Genomic DNA, 19,306 nt, shown 5'->3' on the forward strand with positions numbered 1-19,306 from the left:
TTATTTTAATGAGAAAGATAGAGAATGATAGCTACAGAGAAATCAGAGCACCACTCATCTCTGGCTTATAGTGGTGGTGGGGGTACTGAACATGGGTCTTTGGCATGAAAGGTTTTTTTGCATTTTATTATTTTTTATTGTAATTCTTAATTTTTAAATTTTTATTATCTTTATTTATTTATTAGACAGCCAGAAATAGAGAGAGGAGGGGAAGATGGAAAGGGGGAAAGACAGAGAGACACCTGCAGCCCTGCTTCACCACTCATGAAGCTCTCCCCCTGCAGGTGGGGACCAGGGGCTTGAACCTGGGTCCTTGAGCATCGTAATGTGAGCGCTTAACCAGGTGTGCCATCACCTGGTCCCCCTTCTTTTTTATTTTATTTTATTTTATAAGCTTGAATGGAAGGACCGGTGTTAGGATCCCGGTTCGAGCCCCCGGCTCCCCACCTGCAGGGGAGTAGCTTCACAGGCGGTGAAGCAAGTCTGCAGGTATCTTTCTCTCCCTCTCTCAGTCTTCGTCTCCTCTCTAGAAAAAAAAACAAAACATAAAATTAAGTTTGCAAAGGGCTCACATTACACAATATCTTACCTTAAATGTAGCACTTCAGGAAAATGAAGGAAAAGTATTGAGTGGGATAAGTCAGGAAGAGAGGGATGAATACTAGATGACTCCACATGTAGGTGAAACTTCAGAGACAGAGTCAGAAAGGGAAACCACAGGGTGAAACTCAGATTGGGGGTGGTGTACTGCATCAAAGAAAGGGGTTCTGGGGAGGGAATGGAATCAGGGGACTGGTGGAGTGGGGACTGGGATTCTTGTTGGGAGCAGACAAGACTCTGCATCAGACACCTATTAGACAGAACTGGGAAATCATACACATGTATAGACAAATGTAGTCTAATTCACTGACCCCGAATAAAAAAATTAAGTGGCAGCTAAAAATAGTTTAACTACAATATAGCAGTGTGATATCTGTTTTTAAATTTAGGGCTAGGGAGATAGATTGATGATTATATAAAAATACTTCCATGCCTGAAGTTCTCAGGGCCAAGGTTCAATCTCCAGCACCACTAAAAGCCAGAGCTGAGGGGTATGGTGATAGAGCACCCATTTGTGCACACATGTTACAATGTGTAAAAAGCTGGGTTCAAAGCTGCCAGTCTCCATATGTGTGCATGTGGGTGGGGGAAGCAGTGCTGTGAAGCAGTGAGTGCTGCAGGTTCTCTCTCTCTTGATTTCAGTCTCTACCCAATACATAAATAAATATATAAAAGATTTGCTTAAAAATAAAGTGAATTAAAAAAATAAAAGCCAGAGCTGAGCCATGTTCTGGTTAGAAGTCAAACGGTTATAATCTTGATGAGATATTAATTTCTAAAACCAAACTAATCTTAGGTTATGTTTTCCAGACACAAAAGCATGACCCGTGACAGCAGAAATCTCTTGACAGCTGCCACTGCAGTACCTGAAAGGGAAAGTCTGTGGCACTATGAAAGAGACTGAGTGGACTTAATTTAGATTAAGGAAGACACCCTTAAAAAGTGTCTTCTCGGAAGTCTGGCGGTATTGCAGTGGGTTAAGTGTACATGGCTCAAAGTGCAAGGACGGGCGTAAGGATCCCCATTCGAGCCCCTGGATCCCCACCTGCAGGGGAGTCTCTCAAGCAGTGAAGCAGGTATGCAGTTGTCTATCTCTCTCTCCCCCTCTGTTTTCCCCTCCTTTCTCCAGTTCTCTCTGTCCTATTCAATAACGACAACAACAATAAAACAACAAGGGCAACAAAAGGGAATGAATAAATAAATAAATAAATATTTTTTTAAAAAAGGAGTTAGGGGGCAGGCAGTGGCACACATGGTTGAGCTCACAAGTGACTATGAAAAAGGACCCAAGTTCAAGCCCCCCATGCCCACCTGCAGGAGGGGATACTTCATGAGCAATGAAGCAGGACTGCAGGTATCTCTCTCTCTCTCTCCCTTTCTATCGCCCCTTTGTCTTTTAATTTTTCTCTGTACTATCAAGTAAATAAATAAACACATTTTTTTAAAGAGAGGAAAACAGGGAGAGAGCAGGGAAAGGAACTTTCCAGATGGAAAGAGTGGAGCCTGATAGGGTGGAGGACTTGAAGGAACCCAGTATACCAGGGACCAAGTGAACTAGGGAGAGAGTTGCACAGAAGAGTTATGGAAGCAGAGGGGCCAGATCACACAGACCTTCAGAGGTCACATTAGGCCATTTCTTACATAAATACAAACTCTACACATTCTTGTGTTTGATGGAAAACCACTGTCTGTGTATGCAATTGAATGTGTTGATCATGGCTAACTGCTCAGCCTGAGCTCTGCACAACTGCATGCATGGGTCACTGTGGGCATGGCCTTTGGTTTGGCACATCATATTTCTGCAGGTGGCCCTCTCAAGTTAGGGTTCTTTAAAGGATCACTCACTTGGTAATCTGTGGAGAACTGTAGGTAGGACCAGAGAGGAAGCAGGGAGATCATAAAAATCCCTAATACAATCTCCAATCAAGGGACTAGCATAGAATTTGTGCTAGAGAAAAGTGGACATATTCACTTCTTCCCTGGTACACACTACAGGCCCAAGTGCATTCCTAACCTATACACAGCACCAGAAGGAGTTCCACAGATGGTAAAGCAATGCTATGGTGCAACTCTCCTTCCTCCCCTACCTCCTGTTCCCCACCTCTTAAAAAAAAAAAAAGGCAGCCTAGGAAAGGTGAAATCATCATGCACAAGGCCCTAGCATCACAAAAGTATATAAAAGGCCCTCAGAGTATCCTGATTTACATGTGCTTGCAGAAAATTAATCTTTCCAGTTAGTTTTTTAATCAAGGTGAGTGGTTTCCACTGGCCTGTGAAAGCCCATTGTGTGTGCTGCTCCAATTCCTCATTCAGTACTATCAAGTGGAAGTCTGCCTTGGTGGAAATATTTCCACCATGGAAATTGGCCAGGACTACAAACCTCATTCCTTAGAGAGCTGGTTATAATACACTTACTAGTACATTGCTGCCTTTTCCTCCCCTTTGGCATTTCAATGCCAGAATATTATATAAAGAATCGCTGCACAAGATAAGGTACAATGTGATGAGTCATTCATTAAGGCTGCTATAACTAAGATGAAAGGGATGGTTATGAAAGATATTGAACTGGAAAAATATCTCTAAGATCAGTGATTTATAATGGATCAATGTGGGAAGTGAGGAGCAGATTGTATCCACCACCACCACCACCCCCATCCACCCCCAGAAATAAGGAACCATTTCCAGAGCACATCTCTTTGATGAAGAATATAAAGAACATTTCACAATTTGGTTTGCTGTCATGTGCATTTTAAATGTCCCTGTCTCAGCTGTCAAGCATTTCAACTGCTTTTTAAAAATTCCACATTATTATATCTCAGACATCTGAATTCTCTCACTATTTACTGATGGAGTTGAATGAATGGAATAAAAAAAATTAATTCCCAGCTCATAACCACTGAGTGGTAACTGTCTTGTTGAAACAAAAGCTCTGCAGAGGTCTGCAAAACATGCTATAAAACATAACCACCTTCAACTTTGTGAATATTGCATGAGTAGAGACTAATGCAAGCCTTAAATAGATAGGTGGACTATTGCATAAAATCTTCAGGAAGGCATTAGAAAGGATGGAGGGGGCCAGCGATAGTGCACCAGGTTAAGCTCACATAGTACGAAGCACAAGGAGAGGCACAAGGATCCCAGTTCAAGCCCCCAGCTCCCAACCTGCAGGGTGGTCACTTCACAAGCAGGTTTGCAGGTGTCTGTCTTTCCCCCTCTCTTGTCTTCCCCTCCTCTCTTAATTTCTCTCTGTCCTATCCAACAACAACAATGGAAAAGCTGGCTGCTAAGAGCAGTGGATTTGTGGTGCAGTGATAACCCTGGAAGCAAAAAAAAAAAAAAAAAAAAAAGGATGTACAAGGGGCCAGGTGGTGGTGCATCCAGTTGAACATACACGTTACTGTGCACAAGGACAAAGGTTCAAGACCCTGGCTGCTGTGCAGATGTCCCCTCAGGCTAGTGCCAGTTCCTGAGAGAGTTGGGACATTCTTGGAGTGCCTGTTCCGCCAGGTTGTTCCCTCAGGCTAGTGCTAGTTCCCGAGAGAGTTAATACGATATTCTGGAAGTACCCTTCCCAACCAATCCTGTCCCAGCTCGTCACTCCAGGTTTTTGCCCTATAAAACCCTTTTTCTTCCGCTCCTCTCTCTCTTGCCCGCTCTCTTGCCCTCTCTCTTGCCCGCTTTTCACTTCGGTGATTAGACGCAGGGAAGGTTGCTGCAGTGAGGCGGCCATTTTGGCTAGCTCCATGTGGCCCAAACCACTGCGCTCTCACCCAACTCTGAGGTGTCCGCTCAAATAAAGAATTGTGTTCCCTCTTCACTCCAGATCTCTTCTCTCTCTCCTCCGCGTCGCAGCATGACACCTGGCCCCTAGCTGCAGAGGGGAAGCTTCTCAAGCAGTCTTCTTCTTCTAGCGTTTGCCCTTCTTCCGTAGCCAGTCAACAGCATCAGGTTGAGCCCGATGCAAAGCCTCTGAGACCTCCTTTGAATCTGGAGAGGTGGCAGTCGTTGACTATGTGGGTCATAGTCTGTCTGTAGCCGCAGGGGCAGTTCGGGTCGTCTCTGGCTCCCCAGCGATGGAACATAGCGGCGCACCGGCCATGGCCTGTTCGATAGCGATTGAGGAGGGCCCAATCATAACGTGCTAGGTCAAAGCCGGGTTGATGCTTGCAGGGGTCTGTGATGAGGTATTTGTTCTCTACCTCAGCTGACTACCAACTCTGTTTCCAAGAGACTGAAACAGAGAAGTTCAGTGTAGGCGTAGGGGACCAGATTGGGTGATGAGACGTCAAGCGTTGAACAGGGTGGGCGAAGATATCCGCGTATATTGGCAGGTCCGGTCGAGCGTAGACGTGGGAAATGAACTTAGATGATGCTGCATCCCGACGAATATCTGGCGGGGCGATGTTGCTAAGAACTGGCAGCCATGGAACCGGGGTGGAATGGATGGTTCCAGAAATTATCCTCATGGAGGAATATAATTTGGAATCAACCAAATGGACATGGAGGCTACGGAACCATACTGGGGCACAGTATTCTGCAGTGGAATAGCATAATGCCAGAGATGATGATCGTAGTGTGGAAGCGCTCGCGCCCCATGAGGAGCTGGCCAGTCTTGCAATGATGTTATTCCTCGCGCCCACCTTTGCTGCAGTTTTTATGAGATGTTTGTGAAATGACAGAGTGCGATAGAGAGTAACGCCAAGATAGACTGGCTGGGCTTCATGCCGGATTCTTCATGGGATGCATTGGATCGACCTTCCCGTGGTGCATCTCGTGAGTACCCATTCATTGGGGAAACTGACGATCCTTCCTAGCTGACTGAATCCACATGGATCCCAGTCACTTTCAAAGCCAGCAACAAGCAGCTCCTGCCAGCTTTCAAGCTGTTGGTCCTGCTCTTCGAGTCCTCCAACTTAATGTTGAGGGGCTGTCCTCTGCCAAACGCATTCTTATTGGTCACCTGGCGATACAGCATCAGGCAGATGTTATCTGCCTACAAGAAACACATATAGCAGTCGATGAAGCTGCTCAATTCACCATCAGTGGATTCGATTTAATATGCTGTAATCTCCATCATAAACATGGCCGAGCCATCTACGCCAAATCGTGTCTCAAGCAGTAAAGCAGTGCTGCAGGTGTCTACCTGCCTATCTATCTATTTCTATCTCCCTTCCCTATCAATTTCTCTATGTCCTATAAAAAAAAGTCACTGGGAGTAGTGAAATTATTGTGCAGACACTGAGCCCCAGTGATAACCCTGGTGGCAATTTTAAAAAAGGAAGGAGAGTGTTAAGGAATTCTATTAATAATCAAGATGATTGAAGCTGAAGTAGGTAGAGGAAGAAAGGAGCCTTTTATTTATATGTGGGTCAGGAGCTCAGATCATTCTAATAACTCTGGGGTGCAGGCTTGTGAGCAAAAAGCATCATTATAGAAACAGAGGCTGCAAGGTTAAGAGGGGACTTGTACCCATTGCTCAGGGTCTAGTTGCCTTAGTTACTGTTATCTTTCCTGCATAGTTGTGTTTGGGAAAGTTTAGCCTCAGCATAAGATACACCACTGGGGTGGGGGTTGGGGCTATCTTTTTAGAGGGCAGAAACTAGCCAGGGTTACAGAAGCTGCCTTCTCTGTATCCGTTCAGTCTGACCTTCATTGTCTCTTCTTGCTCACCCAGTGAAGGCCAGCCTCCACTAACCACCTGCACTATCTCAGACTTTCTACGAATTCTTAACACTTTACTATATTTTCAGTATTTCCATCCTATATTGAGGCCTACTTACAAATGTATCACAGATTATAAGCACATATTATAAGCATACCCAGGGGCTAAAATCTGGAAATTTCCTATTAAAAGGAGTTATTGAAATAGTTGCTGCAAATATTTTTCCATGAAGATAAGCATTTTATAGAATTTAGAATTTATGTCTCAAGTATAATACCAAATCTAAATAATTAAGACCAAACCAAAAGACTAAATATCAGCTCTTACACTTAGCTTTTCAGAAGCACTGAATGTATTAACCTCTAATCAATATTACAAAGATTAAAAATAAGATGATTCCATCATTTTTCATTATTTTCAGCAAACTTTTGTTGAAGTCATAAGGTGTGACAAGTATTTTTTTTCCTCCAGGGTTATTGCTGGGGCTTGGTGCCTGCACTACCAATCCACTGCTTCTAGGATATTTTTCCCATTTTGTTGACCATACGTTGTTACCCTTGTTGTCATTATTATTGTTGTCATTGCTGTTGTTGTTGTTGGATAGGACAGACAGAGTGAATTAGAGATGGGGAGATAGAGAGAGGGAGAGAAAGACAGAAACCTGAGACCTGCTTCACTGCCCATGAAGTGACCCCCTGCAGGTGGGGAGCCGGTGGCTCGAACCGGGAACCTTATGCCAGTCCTTGTGCTTTGTGCCATGTACACTTAAACCCGCTGCGCTACTACCCGACTTTGATGTGACAAGTATTTTCCAAGATTCTGGAGATACGAAAATGAATCAGAGTACTTGGCCTTGTATACAGTAAATAAGGTACAGAAAGTTATAAAAAGGTGACAGTGTACTGTGGACAGTGCAGGGATTCGGTATTTGGAAGACATTAGAGAACCCCAAGAAAGGGCTGATGGCTCAATGTTCAGGGAGCAGAGACAGCTTGCTAGAGATTTGGGGTGGAGGGGGGAATCTTAAAGAGTGGGGAGAACAGGTGAAGTGTGTGGAGTATGAGAATTTAGGTGGGGGAAGGGAACATGACAAAAGACACAGAAATGAGAAAACAGCACAGTGATTTACATTTTATACCCTTACCTGAAAGGCAGATGAAGAAGAGGGGAGCCCGTTGGAGACCTCCAGATTTCAGTGGCATGCCAAGAAGAGGGCAACTGGAATCGTCTGCCCCCAGTGCAGGCAAAAAGGTGGTGCACAGTCTGTATTTGAGAACAGTAGTAAAAATGATCAGATTTCCAACCATTCTGAATAAGGGTAAAATTCTCCCCTGTATTAGGATGGCCACCCCCCACCCCACCCTGGGCACACACAACTGCCTGTTTTCCCTAAACATCTAGGGCAAAGAAATGAGATGGTCAAGCTTCCAAGATATGCAGGTAGAAAGTTGTGATGCCTAAATAGTGCCTTTCTTTGCATTGCAGACAGATAAAAAGTGCCTTCCCTGGACATCCTCAGAACACCAAACATTTTTCTTGAACAACCTTAGCAGTTTATACTCATCTATACCAACAGATAGGCAGACAGAGACAGATAAAAGACAGAATGTATAAGAGGAAGAAGTGGTTTTTCTGAAGATCTATAGTTTGGGATATGCTGCATTTCTATTAACTTCTGGGAGATCAAGAAGAGATTATATACAGCAACCAGATATTGATCAGGGACCAAAACTGTAGATCTGGGAGTTCAAGATGTATTAGAAAAAAAGTGGTGGTTAAATCTTTGGTAGTGGAAGACCTCACCTGGCAGCATAGTGCTGACTGTGAGGGGGAGATCCTCTGAGATTTGGTCCATGAGCTGAGGGGTATAAGTATACTAGACTGGTGGCAAGGACACACCAGAGTAGAGAAGGTAACGCCTGACCAAAAGCAGTCTAACCTGCCCCCAAACATACAGAAAGGTAATTTGCAGCGGCTGGCAGGTGGTTGCTAAAAAGTAATTTGAGGCAGCTGATGGCTAAAAGGTAAATTGAGTCCCGCTTCCTTGAACATAGCTGCCACCTAGTAGCAAACAATGAAATACCACTTCACTCCTGTCAGAATATCATTACATCAGAAAAGGTAGCAGCAACAAATGCTGGAGAGTTTGTGGGGTCAAAGGAACCCTTCTGCACTGCTGGTAGGAATGTAGATTGGTCCACCCCAATTTACTGTGAAGAGCAGTCTGGAGAACTCTCAGAAGGCTAGAAATGGACCTACCCTATGATCCTGCAATTCTTCTCCTGGGGATATATCCTAAGGCACCCAACACACCCATCCAAAAAGATTTGTTTATACCTATGTTCTTAGCAGCACAATTTGTAATAGCCAAAACCTGGATGTAACCCCGGTATCCAACAACAGATGAGTGGCTGAGCAAGTTGTGGTCTATATACGCAATGGAATACTACTCAGCTATCAAAAATGGTGACTTCATCATTTTCAGACAATTTTGGATGGACCTTGAAAAATTCATGTTAAGTGAAATAAGTCAGAAACAGAAGGATGAATATGGGATGATCTCACTCTCAGGCAGAAGTTGAAAAACAAGATCAGAAGAGGAAAAGACAAGTAGAACCTGAACTGGAGTTGGTGTATTGGAGCAAAAGACTCTGGGGTACGTGAAGGGAGAGTATAGGTCAAAAAAGGATGACAGAGGACCTAGTGGGAGTGGTATTATTATATGGAAAACTGAGAAATGTTATGCATGTACAAACTATTGTATTTACTGTCAAATGTAAACCATTAATTCCCCAAATAAAGAAAAATTAAAAAATGGTGTAGAAAATGATTAAAACTCAAGAAGAAGAAAAAAATATTGCAGGCAGCAAGGGAAAGGAAAGAAGTGCCATACAAATGTATGGCTTTCATTAGACTTCTCAACACAAACCCTAGAGGCAAGGAAAGAATGAAATGATATATTCAAAATACTAAAATATAAGATATATTTATATGCTATGTCCTGCAAAATTATCCTTCAAATGTGAGGCAGAAATACAGATCTTTTCAAACATTCAAAAGCTAAAAGAATTTGGCACTATCAACCCCACCTTGTAAGAAAGGAGTCCTATAAGAAAAAAAAAAAAAGGATTACACATTCTAATCAAGGCAAAAAGCAGAAGAATAGTACAACAGAAACAGGAAAGTACAATAAAAAAGAATAAGGGAGGGATTTAATGGATAGAGTGGTTCTATCAAATATTATCAAATGGAGAGAGGAGGGGGAGAGACAAACACCTGCAGATCTGCTTCACTGCCTTGAAGCGACCCCCCTGCAAGTGGGGTGCCGGGGGCTCGAACCAGGATCCTTCCTCTGGTCCTTGTGCTTTGCGCCACACGCGCTTAACCTGCTGCACTACCACCTGACCCCCAGTCTTTTAATTTTTATTGGCCTCTAGTTTACTTCTTTTTTGATGACCCAGGTGTTATCCAAATCATGTTGTTCAGTCTCTACATTTTTAAAATTTTTATTATTTCACTCTTATTATTGATTTCTAGACTTATACTATCATGGTTTGAGAAGATAATTTTTATAATTTCAATATTCACATATTTATTAGGTTATATTTGTGCCCCAATATATGGAAATCTTTGAGAATGTTCTATGTGCACTTCAGAAAAATGGGGATTCATTTATTTTTTTTAATTAATATTTATTCCTTTTTGTTGCCCTTGTTTTTTTAGTGTTGTAGTTGTTGTTGTTATTGATGTCGTCGTTGTTGGATAGGACAGAGAGAAATGGAGAGAGGAGGGGAAGACAGAGAGGGGGAGATAAAGAGAGACACCTGCAGACCTGCTTCACCACACCTGTGAAGCGACTCCCCTGCAGGTGGGAAGCCGGGGACTTGAACACGGATCCCACACGCATTCTTGCGCTTTGCACTACCTGCGCTTAACCCGCTGGGCTACCGCCCAACTCCTAGGAATTCATTTCTTTGGGGACGTACAGTTTTATATAGATCAATTACTTTCATTCCTATTCCTTTATTTAAGGCTATTATAATTTTTTCTTTTATTTTTTTTTACAGTGTAAAGTTATGTTATAGAATTACTGTTACATAATGACCACTCATAAGTCCAGGATTTATCTTTATGTATTTTTGATTATCTAGTCATCAGATCTGTATTTCTATAAATCATATCCTCAACCACTTCACAATCAAAGGAAGACAAAGAAATTTGTTTATTATTTCCTACCCCCCCAAAGCTGTAATATTCTAGTTATTATACTTATAGTAACCACAATACAATACAAAACAAGGAACAGAGAACAATGGAAAGAGCAAGCAAAACTGGTGAGGAAATCATCATAGAAACCCATCCACACAAAATGACAGAATGATAGAAGCAAGTGGGAAAGGAATCAAGAATCTAAAACAACCTTAGGGAAAAAAAAAATCAGAATGGGTGAAGTAAACCATATGTATATATCAGTAATCACCCTAAATGTGAACGGTATAAAAAGACTCAGAATAGCTAAATGGATTAAAGAACAAGATCCATCTATTACATATATCTCCAGAAAACACACAAAGAAAAGATTAATGAAAGCTTAATGTAAGAGGAGGGATAAAGATATTCCAACCCAAAAATGCAGGAAAAAGAGGAGGAACATAAATTCTGTTCTCAAATACACTTTAGGTAGAGAAAGTCAGTAGAGATAGAGAGGGACACAACACAATGATCAAAGGATCAATCCAACAAAAAGTCATAACCATTATAAATATATGTTCCCAATTTAGGTTCACTCAAATATATAAAACAAGTAATTGCTGAATTTAAGAACAGGGTGGGGGAGGGGCTGGGAGGTGGCACACTGGGTTAAGTGCACATAAAACCAAGTGCAAGAACTCATGCAATGATCCCTGTTCCAGCCCTCCAGCTCCCCACCTGTAGGGGGGTCACTTCACAAGCGGTGAAGCAAGTCTAGGATTAATTACTAGGCATAAAAATTCTGGTCAGAACACAAATTACATATTCATTTTCTTTTTTTTTCTAGGATTTTTATTTATTTATTCAATAGGAAGGAGAGAAAGAGCCAGACATCACTCTGGTACATATGCTGCTGGGGACTGAATTCAGGATCTCACACTTGAATGTCCAGTGCTTTATCCACTCCACCACCTCCTGGACCACTGACATATTCATTTTCTATACTGCTAGGACATATTTTTTTTAAAAAAAAAAAGTCAAGGGAGGAGGAGATAATATAAGGGTGACACAAAGAAACTTTCATGCCTGCCTGAAGCTCCAGTTTCAGTGCCCCAAATGAGCTACAGCTGAGCAGTCCTCTGGTGGGGGCGAGGAGACAAGATAAAAACAAATAAAGCATTATAAGTGCTTTGATTCCCTCATAAAAAAATTCCTCAGATTTTTCTTTTTAAACCTTCAGTGATGTACATATTCCGTAAGGCTGGTTTTCTTATTCTCTTGGCTCTTTCTGGCTTGATGTCTTCACTCCTGAATCCAGGTGGGCACAGGCTGGAGTTTGGCTCACAGGTCTGAGGCAGAGCTGCTGCTGTGTTGAAGTCAGTTTACCCACAGACAGGATTCCCTGAATCTTCTGGATAGGGGCAGGGAGTCTTGGATGAGACATGGACATCCCAACCTCCTGCCATATTCCCCTCACTAGAAGAATCCTGGCAGGAGTTCTAAATTCTTAATGGGTTGTATTTTGTGTTCTAGAAAAATATTTTCCCTATGTGCCATGTCTTGGAAAGGATTGAGAAGCACTGAATCAAGAGGCTAAGCGTTTCAGTCATAGATACTTCCACCAAAGAACCACTTTCATATGCTAGAAGGTTGGGGCAAGAGACTGAAAAGCAGAATAATCTATCACATCTATCTATCCATCCATCCATCCATCCATCCATCCATCCATCCACTTACTTGCCAATTATTAACTATGTACTCACTATATACCAGGCACCAAGTTGGAGACAAAATGGTGACCTAGACATCCTTGGAAGGGCTGAAACATGGTTGATTTGGGAGACTAGAGCTCATAAAATAGGCTTCCCACTGCAGACAACATATTTAACAATTGCAGTCAGATCTGAGATAGATCCTCACTCTTCCTAAAACTGGGCATAGGCAACAACTAAGAAAAGGGTATGGAATAGAACATGGCTTGAAAGGGTGGTGGTCGTCAGACCTGGCTTCCCTGTGGCTAACAGCGGGCAATGGAAATAGTCTGACTGGCCACAGCAAAGACTGGGAAGAGAGGCCCAGGGAAGGACCCAAGGTGGGTGTGGAGCACAAAGCACAGGCTCATAGAACGGCAGCTGCAGATCCAGAAGCACACCCAGCTAACCTGAGCAACACAATAGCACCAGGAACTCATGTTGCCCACCGTGGGAAAACTGGAATTCCTGGTCATCGGGAGAAGATGCAAAAGAAGGCACTGTGGCTCAGCTTGTTGGGAACATGTGTGAGCCTGATAGAGCATAGGGAGAACCACCCCCATCTTTGGATGGAGGTCTGAGAAGATAACCTCTTGGTAAGTCTCTCTCAACCGAGGTGAGCATAAGGGGGGAAACTCAGACTTGGTTCTTTCCTTCTTGACTCTCAGGCCCACAGATACCCCAGTACTTCCCTCCATTAACTGCAGGCCACATGGCTGCAGATTCACTTATTCAAAGTCACCTTCTGATCACAGAAGAACACACCTTATCACACACTTCATCACACACCTCAGAGCCCAGACAAGAGAAATTCCAAACTATATGGCCTTTTGATATCCATCTTCTCTCTGTCTCACCCTACGGGTTTAACCCCTATGCTTCTCTCAAATACCTTTGGATAATTAAGTTGCTTGTGTTATGGAAAATAACTGTCTTGTATCTCATCAATTCCTGTCATACCAACCCCCTACCTTAGGGGCATGCTGACTGTTAAGAAACCTGTAATTTCTGTCATATTGCAACAATAATTACCTTGATTGCTTTTCTATTTAACTCATGTCCACTTTGCCAATAAAGGGACTCTAGGATTCTGGGACTCTAAGGACTCAGATTCTAGATTCACGCTAAGAGTCCCCTGGTGTCTTTTACTTCGTATCACCCCTGTCGTGAGTGAGAAAGAACCAGCCCGTTGCCTTTCCCCTGGAGGACACCCTGCCGGAGAAGGAGAGAGACACCCCGAAACAGCTAAGAGTCATTGCCAGAGCCCTTGCCAGGCAGCTGGCCCAAGGCCACACCTACCTTGCAGGCACAACTATTTTGGAATTCACTCTCCAGAAGTGCAGTCCGGTTTGGAAGGTGGCCACCAGGGCATTGGGCCAGTGATCAAAGAGCTCTGGCCCGTCTGTATAGGCCTTCAGACTTCTTGGCATTGGTCACGGTCCTTTGATCATCTGACAGTTGCAAGAAGGGGATGATAGTCCTCTTTTCAGTCCTCTGTGCCTGTACATCCTCTGTGCCTGAGAGACCCAAGCACTGCTGCTACCCAGAGTTGCATCAGTAGTGAGCTCTGAGTGTATTTCCTAAAGTTTAACTTTTCCGACTCCTGCCCTCTGCTTCCTCAGACCTCTCAAAAATCTCCTGCTCCTTTTGAATCAGTTGGAGGTAATCCAGATAGGTAAGCACGCCCACCAGGCTGGTGCGAATGGTGCCCAGCTTTTGTAGCACTTCCGCCCAGTGACCTCGCTGCTTCAGGATACTCTGGTGGGCCCGATCTTGTTCACCATGCACCTATCCGAGCAGCCGCTGCTCCTCTCTCTCAGACTCCTCACAAGACTCCATCCAGCCTTTGGATGACCTGCTCTGCCGCTGCACTGGCTGTGCTCACTGCTTTCTGGTTCTTTACCGGATTACCGGAGGGACCTCAGCAACATACTTGGTGATTCCAGCATTCTGCAACTGCAGCCTCACACATTGGTCCACAATCTTGTTCCGAAGCTCCTCTGCGTGCTCCTCAGCCGGGTGGTTGCAATGTTCTAGGCAGCGGCCATCAAGCCCTATGCAGGCGGCACACACCGGCCTTTTCTCAGAGCAGCAAAACCAGCGCAGCGCTTGAGCAGCCCAGGCTTTTCTATCCCTGCTGGCCCGGGGCCCGCATTCTCCACGGACATGGGAGAGTGCCGGTGTCTCTAGCTCCACCTACAGCAGATCCAGCCTTCAGATTTTTAGAATGCATCTTTGTGATGTGTCAAGGTGGTAACATTGAAAGGACATTGATTATAAGTGGGGAAGTGGTCAAAGGAAAGAAACAGCACAGGCTGATTTCTCAATATTGGCCATGAATGGCTGAGTAAAATGCAGATGTAGTGTACCAGGAAAGACTGATGGGTGGTGAGTTAAGCTTTAGACATACTGAGTCTGAGGCATTATTGAAGATCCACAGAATTATTCAGTAGCTATGTATGTAGGTCTGGTGTTTAGTAAAGATACATGTGTGAATCACTAAGTGGAAGTGGAAAATCATAAGGAATGAGCAGTAGTCACAGATCCCAGGAAGCAGTTCCTGACCAGAGAATTTCTGCTATGTTCCCTTCTCTGGAAAGCCAGCATGGGCACTCCCAGAATCCTTTCTATGGAGTTATCTCTATGGTCTAGAACTCCCCCCAACACACTTGTAACTCCAAACAAATGCTAAATTTTACTTTTTTAGCCTATACAACTTCAAAATGGAGTGATGCATCCACCATCAGAGTTGATCTAACTTTCTAAGCAATCTATTTCTGATTATCAGAATCTCCTTATGTAATTTTGATATCTTCTCTTAGTTTTACTGCTATTCAGCAATCATTCTGCACCTCAAATGGAAGATGGAGAGGCTTATTTCTTAATTATCCTACAACTTACAAATAATCAGATGTAGATTGTTTGAAAATAAATCTTAAAAGTTAGTTGTTTCCATTTTATTGCTTGTAGTTAGGGTAATTACAGACTTTTAATTGTTATTCACATCCATTGTTCTGAACTAACTTTGAATATTTTCCTTTAAGTTTTATTGTTATTAATTAAATGATATCCAAGCATTCAAATGGAAATGATAGGCTTATAACACAGGCTAGTTCTTTATCAGTATACATTATAAAAATTGGGAGTTTTAGTAAATTGCTTCCATTTTATTCAGTTACTAAAGCATATTACTTTTGATTTGCTATTTAACAAATCTGTGCTAGTGATCAAAAAAATAATTTGGTCCCGCATTTTTCAGTTTTCTTTAGTTTTTCCCCCTGAAGTTATAAGATTACACAATTGTTCAAGTGACAGCTCAATAGAACTATAGTTTTTGAGATCAGTGTTTATAAATTTACTTAAGGTGAATATCATTTTCTTCCATTTCTAGGTAGTATTAAGATAAATTTTCAATTGCTTGTACTTAAAGTTCCCCACACATGAAGGATAGATAGTTGCAGCAAGAGTTTTAATAGGTAGTTATAATACAGAGGCACTAGAAACTCAATGTCTGTATACTATGAATTTAATTAACTCTGTGGAAAAGAATAATATACTTCTCTAAAAAAAATTCTAGTCTAAAACGTTGACATAAAATAACTTCCTCCTTTGGGGATCTTAAAATAAGCAATCTAGAAAAAGTCATATTCCAATTTTCTTCTCTCAAAACAAGCTGTAGATCCTTGGGGACCTGGGTTTTCTTTTAGTCATTACATTCCTACTGCTATTTAAGACAAAATATACCTTTAGGATAATGGGGAAGATCTATCTATAATCTACTTTAAATCTATGAGAAGACAACGCACACTGATAATTAAGGCTGAGATTCACTGGGAAGCAGCACTAGGAAAAGTGGACAACAATTTGTTCACACTCAGATCCATCTCTCTCACATCTGCACACCTGCCTTCGGGATGTCTTTGTCTTTCAGCAACTGGTATAGTTTGTGTCACTATAGAAGCCCAACAAATGCTGATTAATTAAATTTCAGTTTTAGTCCTCTGTCTCTATATTAAAAAAAATCATAATGAAGGTACATATAATGAAGAATAGCATGAGAGACAGAATAAAAGACTAAAGGATATATATTGAAGGTACACTGTCTAGTAGCCACATGTGGCTATTGAGCCCATGAACTGAGATGTGCACTGACTATAAAATGCAGTGAGGACTTTGAACTCTTAGCATGGAATATCTTACTTTTTTATGGTGGTTAGAAATTAAAATGACAACCTATGGGACTACATCAAATTAAAAAGCTTCTTCACAGCAAAATAAACCACAACCCAAACCAAGAGACCCCTCACAGAATGGGAGATCTTTACATGCCATACATCAGATAAGAGTTTAATAACCAACATATATAAAGAGCTTGCCAGACTCAACAACAAGACAACAAATAACCCCATCCAAAAATGGGGGGAGGACTTGGACAGAATATTCACCACAGAAGAGACCCAAAAGGCCAAGAAACACATGAAAAAATGCTCCAATTCTCTGATTGTCAGAGAAATGCAAATCAAGACAACAATGAGATATCACTTCACTCCTGTGAGAATGTCATACATCAGAAAAGGTAACAGCAGCAAATGCTGGAGAGGGTGTGGGGTCAAAGGAACCTTCCTGCACTTCTGGTGGGAATGTCAATTGGTCCAACCTCTGTGGAGAACAGTCTGGAGAACTCTCAAAAGGCTAGAAATGGACCTACCCTATTACCCTGAAATTCCTCTCCTGGGGATAGATCCTAAGGAACCCAACACATCCATCCAAAAAGATCTGTGTACACATATGTTCTTGGCAGCACAATTTTTTTTTTTTAATTTTTTTATTTAAGAAAGGATTAATTAACAAAACCATAGGGTAGGAGGGGTACAACTCCACACAATTCCCACCGCCCAATCTCCATATCCCACCCCCTCCCCTGATAGCTTTCCCATTCTCTATCCCTCTGGGAGCATGGACCCAGGGTCGTTGAGGGTTGCAGAAGGTAGAAGGTCTGGCTCCACTTTTCTAAGCTTTGGGTCCATGATTGCTCAACAATTTGTTTGGCTTTGTATGTTAACTCTCTTTTCAGTCACCAGGTTCCAGGTGTCATCAGGATGCCGGCCAGACTTCCCTGGATTAAAGACACCACCAATGTGTCCTGGAGCTCAGCTTCCCCAGAGACACACCCTACTAGGGAAAGAGAGAGGCAGACTGGGAGTATGGACCAACCAGTCAACGCCCATGTTCAGCGGGGAAGCAATTACAGAAGCCAGACCTTCTACCTTCGGCAGCACAATTTGTAATAGCCAAAACCTGGAAGCAACCCAGGTGTCCAACAACAGATGAGTGGCTGAGCAAGTTGTGGTCTATATACACAATGGAATACTACTCAGCTATAAAAAATGGTGACTTCACCGTTTTCAGCCGATCTTGGATGGACCTTGAAAAATTCATGTTATGTGAAATAAGTCAGAAACAGAAGGATGAATATGGGATGATCTCACTCTCAGGCAGAAGTTGAAAAACAAGATCAGAAAGGAAAACACAAGTAGAACCTGAAATGTAATTGGCATATTGCACCAAAGTAAAAGACTCTGGGGTGGGTGGGTGGGGAGAATACAGGTCCATGAAGGATGATAAATGACATAGTGGGGGTTGTATTATTAAATGGGAAACTGAGGAATGTTATGCATGTACAAACTATTGTATTTACTGTTGAATGTAAAACATTAATTCCCCAATAAACTAAAAAAAAAGAAATTAAAATGACAGTAATTCAGATATATTGCATTAAATAAGGCATTAATTGATCCCGCCTGTGTGTACTTCTTTCATGTGACTACTAGAACATTTTAAATTCCACATAAATGGCTCATATATTTCTCCTGGATAATTCAGCTCTAAGGTCATACTGCCTAGGTGCAAATCTTCCTTTAGCCTATAGTATGACATAAGCACTTAACATCAACTTGTTTCGGCTTCCTTATCTGTACATGAGTTTAATTATATTTAACCTGGGATAAAAGCATTTCTTAGATATACTTTAGACATACTGATCTGTTGTTAAAATTCGGGAAGGCTCTTGCCGGGCGGTTTAGCTTCATGGGCGGGTAACAGAGACGCGGAGACAACGGCTGGGTAGGGAAGCTGTATTTTTTTATTCAGGAACAACGATTCATAAACTAAGACAAACTAATCACCAAACAGAACTCTGCTGTCTCTTTGCGGCGGCGCAAGCACTCTTTCTCTTACTCTCCAACTCAGGAACCCTCTCCCTTACTCTCGAACTCATGAACTCTCCAACTCTGGAACTCTCGTACTGGGGAACCCTCTGAAACTCTTCCACTGTGGAACTCTCTCTTACTCTGTAACTCTGAAACTCTCCACTCAGGAACCCTCTCAAAACTCTGGCACTCTCGAACTCAGGAACCCTCTCCCGGGGTTCCTTCGGGGCGGGGCCAAGCGGGCCCGCGAAATTAACTGGACTGATCCAATTCTCTTGGCGGGGGAGGGCTAGAACAAACCAATGTAAAGCATACGACAATTCCCCCTTTTCTTTTTAACTAAATGATTATAGTATCAAGGGTGTGGGGTGAACAGAAACATATATAACAAAAACCAGCATGTTGCCAAGGGAAGGCCTGAGGGGGCCATATCTGCCTCTGTGGGCTAAACTTCATCAGCTTAAAAAAAAACATTTCTTGCCTCTGGGGGGCTACTTGTCTCGACGGGCATTTGCATGGGGGTGGGGAATGGCCTAGAGTCCCAAAGGCAGCTGGCTGCAATTTACTTACTATGAAACAAAACTTGTTGTTAGCATATCTACTGCACGATCTAACATTTTTAATAGAGAAGGAATTTGAGACTTTTACATATCAACAACGTCTTTTAACCTTTTGTTACACCCATTCAAGATGGAGACACACCCTAGGTGTGGGCTGGAGAGGAAACCTCAGGCATGAGAATAATTAGCATAGCCATTGTGCGATCTATCATTTCTAATAGAGAAGGTAGTGGAGGGTTTTACATATCAACAAGTCTATTTAACCTTTTGTTTAGACTAACTTAGTTAAAATATATTGATTGATAACTAATTTTAACCTTAGACTTTAAATGT

At 42.4% G+C, this 19,306-nt stretch overlaps 1 protein-coding gene and 1 long non-coding RNA gene across 3 annotated transcripts in view; one reads left to right on the top strand and one right to left on the bottom strand.

The window, feature by feature from the left end:
• LOC132540219 (uncharacterized) overlaps window positions 1–19,306 on the top strand; it is a 994,902-nt gene that overhangs the window by 643,596 nt on the left and 332,000 nt on the right. The gene's annotated exons all lie outside the window — the stretch shown is intronic.
• Window positions 1–19,306, bottom strand: part of RNF145 (ring finger protein 145) — a 104,982-nt gene that overhangs the window by 78,813 nt on the left and 6,863 nt on the right. For both annotated transcript variants that reach the window (XM_060198070.1, XM_060198067.1), the window contains exon 2: window positions 7,407–7,525. In XM_060198070.1, the coding sequence (XP_060054053.1) occupies window positions 7,407–7,525 (119 nt within the window). The remainder of the gene's footprint in view (window positions 1–7,406; window positions 7,526–19,306) is intronic.

Source organism: Erinaceus europaeus, chromosome 9 (genome assembly GCF_950295315.1).
Source record: "Erinaceus europaeus chromosome 9, mEriEur2.1, whole genome shotgun sequence".
Classification (NCBI taxonomy): domain Eukaryota; kingdom Metazoa; phylum Chordata; class Mammalia; order Eulipotyphla; family Erinaceidae; genus Erinaceus; species Erinaceus europaeus.